Source organism: Glycine soja, chromosome 4 (assembly GCF_004193775.1).
Source record: "Glycine soja cultivar W05 chromosome 4, ASM419377v2, whole genome shotgun sequence".
NCBI classification, from domain to species: domain Eukaryota; kingdom Viridiplantae; phylum Streptophyta; class Magnoliopsida; order Fabales; family Fabaceae; genus Glycine; species Glycine soja.
In genome coordinates, this window is record NC_041005.1 from 2523882 (window position 1) to 2536307 (window position 12426).

Here is a 12426-nt window from a genome sequence, read left to right on the forward strand (position 1 = left end):
AATGGTAGCAGATATTATATTACATTTATTGATTATTATTCCAGATAGATTTATTTCTTTAAATCCAAGACTGAGGTAGCTAACATATTCTGAAAATATAAAGCATTGATGGAGAATCAAAGTGGTTGCAGGTTATGCACAATAAGATCAGATAATGGAAAGGAATATGCAAATGACACCTTTCACAAATTTTGTGAAGAAGCTGGCATAGAGCACCAACTCATTGTACTGTACACCCCACAACAGAATGGTGTAAGTGAGAGAAAAAATAGAAGTATCACGAAGATGACAAGGTGTATGTTGTATGAAAAGGAGTTGCTAAAGAAGCTGTGGGCAGAGGCTACAAGTATTGCGGTATTTTTGCTTAATAGGTTACCATCCAGAATGCTGAATAAAAAAACCCCATTTGAAGGCTGGTTTGGTTACAAACTAGATTTGCAGAATCTGAAATTTTTTTGTTGTTTAATGTATCTTACTACAACCAGACTCGACATCATATTTGCAGTAAGTATGCTCTCAAGATTTATGCATTGTGCTAGTGAAGTGCACCTTCAAGCTATCAAACGGATTGTAAGATATGTCAAAGGGACTGTGGAATATGGTGTCAAGTACACTCACTCTCAGAATTTTCAGTTTCATGGTTATTCTGACAGTGATTTTGGTGGTTCAATTGATGATATGAAAAGTACAACAGGTTATTGTTTCAGCTTTGGTTCGAGTATGTTTTCTTAGAGTTCAAAAAAGCAATACATATTGGCTCAAAGCACAGTTGAGGCAGAATATGTGGCAGCCATTGTAGCTATGAATCAAGCTATTTGGCTAAGGGGTATACTTGCTTATTTACATATGGAACAAAAGTAACCTACACAGATTCTTGTTGATAATCAAGCAGCTATTTCCATTTCAAATAATCCTATTTTTCATGGCCGGACCAAGCATTTCAAGATCAAGTTGTTTTTTTTAAGGGAAGCATAGAGAGAAGGTGAAGTCAAACTAATTTACTGCAGAACTGAAGATCAAAGTGCAAATATCTTAACAAAAGCTCTTCCAAAGGCTAGATTTGAAGTTTTAAGAAATAAACTAGATGTATGCAACCATTGAGGTAAGAATGAGATTTGTTGAAACTGTGTCTACAATAGTTACATACGTGAATGTTTTAACTAATTTTTTAAATTTCAAAATTGTTTATTACTTAGGATATATTTTAGGAGTTATGATTCTATTTTTATCATATTAAAAACTGTTTTATTCATGTCTAAAAATAAAAGATTTTCTATTTTGTATATTTAATTTTATCTCTATTTAAAGAGTAAATGAATAACAACTATGTATCGTTCGAAAATATATCTATTCTTCTTTTATCTTTTTATCTAATCTTCAACAAATTTATATCTTTCCGATTGAGAGAGATAAAAAATGAATAACTTGAGAAAATATGATATTCAATGGCTGTTTTTACTATTAACTAGTGGGCCCGTCTTTGGGACAATTTCATCTTTACATTTATAGAAACAGAAACACAAGGCAACGATGCTTTGCCTATATATTATATGGAAAGAAAAAACAAAAAAGTGAATAAAATATCTTATGGTACGAAGCCAAGCATCCAACATATATTATTTATTGGTAAATCACACTTCACTGCAGACTCAGAGCCTTCATCCTGCATTATGATAAAAATACAATCAGACTCAAGCAAGAAACAACAATAACAACAATCAAATATGACAATAATCTTCATAACAATAAACTAGCTTTGACACAATACTGCATTGGGCAAATATTATGGTAATGATTAAATATAAAGTAAACAATGGTTGTTTAAATTACCTGGTTTCTTCATCCATGTAACCGTAGCCTCTTGCAGCACTTCGGTAATTGGGGAGGGGCACGTGACCTTCCTCTATCTTCTTCACATCTTCCACGAGCTTCTCATAATGCCTTTTCACTTCCTCCACCGTTTTTCCTCCGACGGCCCTGGCCACCGTGTGCCACCTATCTGGGGTGTCCTTGTCGAAGATGGCAAGGGCATTCTCAAATCTCTTGTTCTGCTTCGGAGTCCAACCCTGGCTTGAGGCCATTGTTGTAGCAACACACACTCAATCAATGAAAATTAAGTGTTACAAATTAAAGAGCTGTGATTTTGAGGGGACTAACATTGGTACCCTTTATATAGTAGTTGGGGTATAAAGTGTTTGAGTTGGAGGTTGTGTTGTGTACTTGATGCTCATGCTAGCCGTTGCTTTCCGAACAAAACTGCGGGACAGATTCTGAAATTCCTAGATACCGACGTGGTTTTCTTTAACTTTCTCCTAATTTTAATTGCATGTTTTTTTTTTAATATAATTACCTTAAGGCTTAATTAACCTCTAAGAAATGTAACCAAAAATTGCCTTAATCGAGAAAGGTGTGTTGCCTCCTGTGAATTTCACTCATTCATTCTTGTGAATTCCTTGTCACATCACATGCATGCCTTCCGTACAGAATTTAACATAATTAAGACACCGTTTTAATTTCTGTCCAAGGCAAGATTTGATTTTGATCCTCATGGAATTTCATGTTCATGCTGTCAGTTCCCTGTCCTGGCATGGATATATATGCCCTTAAACTACGGATCTAAACTAACTATATATGCAAAAGAAAATGATCTCTAGTATGTTCCGAAACGGACCAGCTAGAGACACGATTTTTCACATCTAAATAAACGTTACTATTTCTTACTTTTAACGTTTTTCTTTTCTCACATTAGGGACATCATTTGTTGGTTTTAGAAGGTGTGAGCTTCTCGCTCCACCAAAGAAATGTCTGTATATGATTAAACAGTTTCTTCAACCGAAAAACCTGGGAATTTACAGTCTTTACTCGATCCTGCCGTTTGGATACAAGTTAGCTAGATGCAGTTCTTCGTGAACTATTTCTCTAATTAGAACGAGCTTTAATCAGTTAAGTAACTCATGCTGATATTCAATGGAAATTTTCAAAACGTGAATTATCCAAGTGATTTTAATCAAAGATCAATACCAAAAGTATTTAAAGGAATATATTTTTGTAATTGATAAATATATTACTCAAATTTCCAAATTTGAACGCTAAGTAGTAAACTTAGCTAGGCAGCATATTAATTAGCACCTACTTGACTAGAGTTATTGGCATTCAAAGTTGAATTTTATCAAGGCTCTAGGACATCCAATTTTTATGTTTATGTTTGCGTGGATATGATACGTGCATCATATACAAAATGCATAATTGTAATTCTGCAAATTCAATTTAGAACATTTTTTTTAGAAAATTATTATAAACAAAATAAAAATTATAAATCATTTTCATTTTAAATGAATTATTGTCAACAAATAAAATAGCATCAACTCATTTGATCATTCAAATTAAAAAGGACAATTTGCATTGTTTAATTCATAAAGGGGCTGCTTCTATATTTTAATATTACACCCACATACTTCTATGTCTCGTGTATCATGTGCAGTGATGTTGGGTATTGATAACTTTGAAAAAGGTTTAGATATTGAAGCAAATGAAAATCGTGCGAGCTTGCATTTTGATTTGTGGTGACACGTAGGGCTGTGAAGATCTTAACTTGCACGGTAGAGAGGACAGGTGGGTCCAGCAGCTTAGTCCATAACCAGCAGCAGGGTTCACGGGCGTAGGTAGGTGCCTTGCGTCTATGTAGAAAATTTCACGCCAAGAGTACCACCTTGGACTATAGCTGTGTATGGATCATCAGACACAAAACCAACAAAAGTGCTTTTTATCTTTTCAGCTGTTTCCTCTCTGTAATTTCTGTCCTTTGCAAAACAGTACCACATTTTCATCTTATACATCACTCAATTTTGTTTCAAGTGAGTCGAGCTAACGATAGCAACATAAAACAAACTTAACAGTGAAGTCGCGTTGCTAGAGACTTCAGCTTCTATAAAACGCTCCTACTCTTCCTAGCTAGTGTTCAAAGCACCCAAAGTGCCTAACTTAATTACTTTGCCACTTCTTACTTCTTACTCCCTCCTAATTAACACTCGTTGAAATCCCTATCAAACTTTAATCTATTATGACAAATTCATAATGTCACACTACATATATTTATTGCATTATGGTTTATGTACATATATACGATTCCAACTATATTAAGCATATATAGTGCACCTAGAGAAATATTGCGGAGCCACAATGGGAGAGACATGTATGCAGCGTGGCTATATTTTGGTTTATCAAATGAAGCAAAGAAAAAAAAAAAAAAAAAGCTAGCTGTATGTTAGCGTTATCTTAAAGTTAATCTTGTCCCGGCCGGAGAAAATAATTAAATAAAGGTTAGAACTTAGAAGGCTAGGAAAGTGAACCTCAGAGATTAGACGACATAGGACACTTTCCATCTGTTTTACATTAACATATATAATGTAATCTCAAATCTAGTATCTTACAAGATGAGCAACCGAAAGTGCTTCCGTAATAAATGGTTTATTTTACATTGAATGAAAGCGACAGAACAAAAAAAAGGGAAAAATTATGTGGCCCGGAATAGAATTTTTGTATCTACTTTCTCACTTCTCTTCACAAGGATGGATATGCATGCTCGAACAAAATACAGAACCACACATATAACTTAAATTGGTGGCTGAATTTCATCCTTGGAGCTGCCACCAACAATGTTCATTGAAGATTAATTTAAAGATGACTAGTATTAGTAATTTATTGTAATGGGTATATGGTATATTATATGATGATTGACCTTGTTCAAAATAACAAAACAGAAAAGAGCTCCACCAAGAAACATTTCTACTTTATTTGATCCGTAGCAGGAGGTGAGGTGATGCTGATACAATCAGAATCCTTATCATCCACGCATATCCCTTAGCAGAATTTATCTCTGAATTGAGCTTCCCTTTCTGTTTCAGAAGCTTTATGAGAACTCCACTACCGATTCAAGTTGGCATTGGGGGCCACTGCATTGATTTCTAACCAACCATGGGTTAGTATCCATGCTTAGATTCCAAAACCTAGATGCTTTGAAAGCTGTAGTCAAAGGGACTCACCGTCTAAATTTGCTCAGCTAGCATAGTACCGCATAATAGCCAATGGATCTAATTCGGAGACAGCAAAAAACAAAAAATATGTTTAGTCAGACTAGACTAATTTAATTACATTCCTTTCACCTATATATTATCTGATGCTAGTATGCTACGAAGACATAATTTGCACCAAGAAAATAATTAACTAGAAACTAAAAGTTTCCAGTGCAAACCTCCTATCATTTATGCTAAAACACAGTGCATTATCCCATCTTCGCCATGAATCCATGACAACTAAGAATATAGTGAGATTTCAACTCATGTAAGCAGAGACAAGAAGAGACCATAATCACTGTTTACATTATTTCCTGTTTATATAAATTTCTCCTTAAATATTTAAAGAAAAGGAAAATACTAAACTAGAGGTATTCCGAACCGTATTAAATGATTGATGAGAGAAATTTATCACTCATAATAACTCTAATAGAATCGAGAGAAAGAAAGAAAAAATAAATAAATAAGAAGGTAGAATGAATATAATTTTTCTAATAACTTAAAATCAACTTATAACTTTTGGAAAAGTTAAATAACAGAATTATAAAAGTTAAATACACAAATTGATTTTAACTTGTGTGAGAAATTCAATTTATTTTACAATCTTATTCTCTGCTCCTAGGAGCACTTATGAAATGTTTATACAATTATAGTGATACGGGGGTATGGCGATTGGATACAGAGGGTTATTGAGAAAATAATAATGTAACCATGCATGGAAGAGATTGTTGTCTGCTATCTTGAATTCATACTTCACATTTCAATATGCCTTTTGCAGCACCGATAATTTGTTGAAACAGGCTGTTCAACTTGGACATATAGGAAGAAGAGGATGAGGAGGAGGATATATCCTAAGAGATATCTATCATCAGTTGAATAAACTTGGAATCCTTATCATCCATGTTTATTTTCCACTATAAACCAATCACCAGGGCATGAACAATTGTTCTTTCTTTACAACTAGTAGTGCTCTATTTTCTTCGTGAGGTCCCTTCTTCACAAGTTGAAGGATATATACCCTTGATCTTATTATAGATGTTACGCCCGTATTGCTACTCCAAACAAGTTTCAATCAAGTCTTTGCGCAGTCACAAAGTATTTAGAATTGGAGGAATATTATTGATCGACAAAGAGAAGCCATAAAGTGAAAAACTCTAAAGAAAAATTCCATACTGACCCATTAACTCTCTGATGCTGTGTTTGACATATATAACGTTAACGTTAGCACCAAGCTGGATTTAATTTGATATGATTTAACTTCACATTATATATTATGCAAATATCATTTTTTATGTTTGGAACTTCACTAAGTCAGCTAGTGTACGTAAATAAGTATATGACTTAGTGTACGTAAATAAGTATATGACTTAGTGTACGTAAATAAGTATATATCCTGTTATAAAAATGACTTGATACAAAGTGAGAGTGATATATAGTGTCTTCGACTCTTGGAGCGAAAAGGAAAATACAACTAAGAGTACAAAAATAAGTATATATACCTGTCGTAAAACCTTATGTTTATATTTACAGAATTAAGAACTAAGATAATGGATAAGATTTTATACCAATGAGCTTGGATCAGTAAGAATATACTATTTAAAAATTTAGGCCGTGTTTGGCACATCTTTCCAGTCACTTCTAAATTTTTTTACTAACTTAATTAAAAATTATTTTTAGTAATATTTGGCAAAAACAAGTTTTTTTAATAGTTATGTAACATTTTTTAAAAATGCTAATTTTTAATTAGCTATTGATTTTTTTTAAAAAAAAATTGTCCTTAAAATATTTATAAGATTCTCTTTTATTTCTTTTTATGTAACGCTGGATTTTATAGGTTAAATTTTATTATATTTTTTGTTCTCTTCTTTCACTCATAATAAGTCATAAGTAGGGTTTTATTATTTTTACTATTTTACATAAGATGCTACCCTTTTATTATATAAAATGTTGATAATGATAGATAATAATTTATTTTATTTTCTATTATTATTTGAATATTTTTATATTACACTATTTATTTTAATTATTATATTATTTATAATATTTATTTTATTATTCAGGCATTAAACTTCAAGATATTTATACATTGTTTATTTTAACCATTCCTCTATTTCTATTATTTTTAACATTATACTTCAAGATAATTTAACATTATACCATTATATATACCATTAAATTTGATTAGAAATACTTTAAAATGTATTATTTGAAAGTAAAAAGAAAAGAAAATAACATAATTGATCTACAAACAAAAAATTACAAGAATTTGAAAACTAAAATCATAAACACCCAAAATATGCTTTTATCAATAAAATAAAAATACTATATAAGCATTTCTTTTTCACTCATTTTATATTTATTAATTACTTTAACAAATAATTTTATTAAATAATTATAATTTAATAAGTTAACTTCACAATTTTTAACTATATTAGCCACCAACTTTCAGTTGTCAATTATTTTCTCAGCTTTTAATTAACTTTTTGGTTATTTTGTCATACATAACCTTGATATAAAAGACAAATATCAACCATAGGCAAATTAAAGAAATAAAAGTAAAAAAAATGTTTATATATTACAAGTATAATAATTATTTAACATTTACGTTTAGCAATAATTAAAACTGTTTAATAAAACGTACTTAATGTTTGTTAAACATGTTCTCTTTTTTTTCGAAGCGTTGTCGAACATGTTCTTATAGCATTGCTTTAACAAGTTCTTTAAACAATATATTTAAGTTGAATTACAAATCAAATTTTACTCATGGAATACATTGAAGATTATATAATTGAATTTATTTTATATAAATAAATAATTATTATATATTGCTACTAGAATAATTTAAATGACTAAATAATAAAGATAACAATGAGAAAATTTGAACTTTTGAAACGTACGTAAATTAAATAAAAAATTATTAAAACCTAAACAAATTATACACGATTAAATAAAATAAATTCCAATTTTATAATTTTGTTGCATAAAATAATTTGTTTATAAATCAAATCATTTAATTCCAGAAGAAAAGTGAAAACGTCAGGAACCAAATTTAATAATCTCCGACAAAAAGAAAATAAGCAGAAAAGCGTATAAATGTTCCTTTGAGATAAATGTCATGGTAGTGGGGATGTTATTGAGTAATTGCGATAATAGAATATGCCATGGGGCTATTGATCAACTTAGTAAATTTCATTAGTCAGTTTTTTCCTTCATTCGGGTATTATAACTTGAAAATCACATAACATATGGCTGTTGTTTTCTATCTGGTCAGTTTGACATCAGAGATTTCCCGATAAAAGATTCAGTTATATGAGATGAGTTAAATTCTATTTTATTGGATGTCCCTTTTTGTTATATATTCCCGTCAAATGACATGAAGGCAATTAATACTTTGTTTTCTTTTCATCTGATTATCCAATCCAACCCCAAGGGGGAATCAGGTATATGTACAATTTAAACCGTATAAACAACCCCAGAAACATATTATTTATTAACTTGTGTTGTAATATGTGACTAGCTAGTGTGTATGAATTTGCCCAATAATTAAGGAAATGAGACCGATAAGAAGGTTCACATCATTTTTTTAAAATATTCTAAAATAATGATACTTTGACATGTGGCATGTTTACAGAGTTATGAATTAATTCTTTTTATCACAGACAAATAATGATGGTGATTGGTGGTGGATCACCTGCAAGAACTTTGACACTAGAGTTAATGAAATTAAAAGTCGGTTAAGAGTTTTAAGATGACAAAAATTAGAGAAAAGTCTATACCTTTTTCGTGCATATTTTTCTGTTATACTAGATTTTAGATCCGTGTATCTTAAATTATATATTTTTATTTAATATTTATATAAAAACTATATCTATACATTAATAAAAAAAATTTAAATATTTAGTAGCATATTAAATATAATTATATTAAAATTGAGAAATATATTTAATTATATTTTTTATTGAGGAATTATTGTCTTAAAAATTAAGTCTAATAAAATTCATTTTTATTTTTTTCTTTTTCTAATTAATAATAGTGATGTAATAATGTATAAATTAAAAAAATTAATAAATCTAAATTTATCACTATTTAAATGTAAGCACTCATCTCTGTTATTATGAATACTATGTTTATATGTACTTTCATTTTTTGTGTTTATAATTAATAATTTTTAACTATTTTTAATGCAAAAGATAAAATTTTATTTTTAAATCATATTTTTAATCATTTTGAAAATAATAATAATAATTAATATTATAAAATCTATAACAATAATTTGAATATAATTAAATTAAAAAATTAAGAATACTAATATATATATATATATATATATATATATATATTTACATAATAACTTATTGTTTAATTTTATTCTTAATTATTAATTTAAAATAAAGTTATATCATAAATAAAATTAATATTTAATTATCAAAATTATATAATAACTTAATTCTTCATTAAATACAATTAGAAACATTAAATTCAATTAAATCTGACAATTATTGAAAAGTTGAATGATCGATCTAACTGTTAGATGTTAGAAAAAGTTAAAGTGAAGTTTATGTATAGGTAATGCGTTTCATTCCTACATGGAGGTGATATATTTGTGATAACAAATTGATACTTGATCATTTTGATCCTACAATTCCCATTGTTGATTGCATATTTTTAGGCATTTGTTATTGTTTGTTGCGGGTGTAGGGTATGCTTTAGTCATTAGGGCTTACATGGCCTTATGCTGATAGATATGAGTTAGATTCCCTGAGAACTAATGGGTTCTTCATTGAATAGGCTTCATGTAGTTTTATGGTGGTTTGATTTCCTTTCCTTGGGGTAGACCTTACCAGAACAATTGTACCACAAATTAGAGGCTTGCCTTGAGGTGAGGCTTCAGAGCCATTTCATGTCATGCCCCAAGGTCAAGTTTTTGAAATTGGTGAATTGAAAGGCTTCAGAGCCATTTTTTTTCATTACTGTAATTCCACATTTCTACCTCTCTCTTGCTTGCCTTATTTTCTTTGACTCTACAATGCTAGCTTATATATATATGTCTAGTACCTTTTTTCTACCTTTGTCCATGTAACTAAAAGTACAGAGCTTGCAATCATACAATGGAACACATTATAAAGAACATGAACCAATCTTGAGAATCACTATTTTAGAGTATGCAACTATTTAAAAGCTTAAAAATGACAAAGTTTGCACATCAGAAGTAACATTATCAGAAGGACAAATTACCAGAAGCATATTCAACTGATCAAAGTGTAATAAGATCAGAAACATAATCAGAAGATGGAACCTGAGTAGAACATGATCAAATGGTAGCCATATCAGAAACTACATAAGATCATAAGTTATGTCATAAGATGCAAATTGAACAAGGATTTTGAAGCAACATATGAGTTTACTCATAGAATTGAACAAGTTTATGAATGTGCAGCCACTGATCATTTAACATGTTAGCAGAATTGTTTCTTGGCAAGCTCTAGTAAACTAGAGTTGATTAGCTTAAACTTATGAGTGAGTGGGAGAGTTCACTAAGGCAGAAAAATTAAGCAAGAACGAGCGTCATTTTGGGGGTACTGAGGCGTGTTTAGCCAGAACTTCTGGGTTGGTTCTCATTAATGATTTCCCCTTTCATTCTTTATTTTATCTCTTGCGATTTCTGTCTTGTTCTCTTATCTCCCAGGACTTCAATATGGTTTAATCTTCCAACTGATTCAAACTTTGTTTAAGTGAAAGCTTTATTCTTTTCCGATGTAGGACTGTTAAAGGTCTATATGTAGTTCTCTTTATCTTTCAACTTTATTTTCTGTCTCTTCCAATCTCACTGTTTTGCTAAGCCTTTTTCCAAATGCCTAACAATAGAGAAACAAGGAGGTTAATAACCGATGTTACTCCTTAATATCATTTCTTCCGTATAAAATTCAAGGTACTACCATTATTTGTATTCACTTTACTTGAGGTATATTCCAAGAAGGGCTAAAATATTAGGACTATATTGGAACTTTTAAGTATCTTACAGTATAAGTTTTGTTATGTCTAGGTGAATTGGGATTGACTAAATACTAACATTAGTGTAATGCTATTTGTGTATTGAATATTCATAATGATAATTTTGTTGTGTTTGATATCAATACAAAACCATAATTTTGGTTTTAGATTCAAGTATGATCTTGTTCAGGGTCATGGCTATGGCAGGGCCAACAAAGGCCATTCATTGTCTTAGGCCTCCTCCAAACTGTTAGTTTATAATAATTGATTGAGCATTTTAAAAGAAAATGAATTAAAAGAAATATTATATCAATCTTGAAAGTTTTTGTAAACATTAATGATATTAGTGGTCTTAAATTGTTTCGTGAAACAAATATAATAAAAAAAGTACTAACAAAAAAAAATTAATGTTTTATTAGAAATATTAAATTATATTTTAAAAGATTAATTCATTTTACATGCATGCAATGTTTACATAATATTGTTAATAATATTAGTAATTATAATAGTAATTGTTTTCATTTTCAAAAGAAAATATTTTTTTTTTAAATTAACTTGAGATAAATTATATTACAAAAATATTGGTTAAATGAATTCTTATTGAATGAGATGTCTAAATTGTTTAATTATTAAATTTTAATTAACAATTTTTCAAATACAAAATTTGCCTAAGGCCTATAAAATTCTATACACGTCCTGAACTTGTTGGAACTAGAGAAGATTCTCAGCCTTGTGCTACAGTAATTTTTTTAATCAAATTCTAATGATGAAAATTGATGTTAAGGCTAAAGATTAAATAAGCATGCATCGTTGAAGAAAATATTATATAGCATTAATTAAAATTATGAACTAAATCAGGGGACAGATACAAATATTTCTCGAAGGGATATCTGTTTCAAAAGGAATTGGAAAAGTTGCTAGTGGTAATGTAATGGAGTTCAAGCAACTATCAAATGATGGAAAGGAAAAAAAAAAAAAACACGCACAAAAAGGAGGATGTTGATCACATAAATTTTTTTACACGAATCATTGTTTCAATGACATTAAAAATCTAGTGTTCACAAAATTTTATATTAAAGCTCATTATTCACTGTCACTTTTTTTTATCACCATATTACTTATCAACTTATCAATAACTAATCTCTATTGAAAATCACCTTCAGAGAAATATTCTTTCTCAACCATTTTTTATTATTCAAAAGATCTACGATCAAGATCTTGTTTGAAAAATTCTAAACCAATTCCATTTGTACGAATGTAATGTTTGTTTTTTTTAAAAGGCGTACTAATGTTAATATTTCAATCTAATATGATTTTAATTCCTGAAAGAATTATGGGAAAATAAATTAAAAATGTCAAAATA

The 12426-nt window shown here is 29.6% G+C and overlaps 1 protein-coding gene across 1 annotated transcript; it reads right to left on the reverse strand.

Annotated features, from left to right (window-relative positions):
- Positions 1-1433: 1433 nt before the first annotated feature.
- Positions 1434-2158, reverse strand: LOC114408059 (protein RADIALIS-like 3). Its single transcript, XM_028371185.1, has 2 exons — positions 1831-2158; positions 1434-1663 (listed from the first exon to the last, which is right to left on the reverse strand). The coding sequence occupies exons 1-2, from the start codon at positions 2079-2081 to the stop codon at positions 1639-1641; spliced, it is 276 nt and encodes a 91-aa protein (XP_028226986.1). The 5' UTR covers positions 2082-2158; the 3' UTR covers positions 1434-1638.
- Positions 2159-12426: the final 10268 nt, after the last annotated feature.

Excerpts from the sequence above, each read along its gene's own strand:
- LOC114408059 (XM_028371185.1), bottom strand. The coding sequence starts at position 2,081 with ATGGCCTCAAGCCAGGGTTGGACTCCGAAGCAGAACAAGAGATTTGAG. Across the intron at positions 1,664-1,830 it reads TACATGGATGAAGAAACCAG|GATGAAGGCTCTGAGTCTGC; the intron begins GTAATTTAAACA and ends ATCATAATGCAG.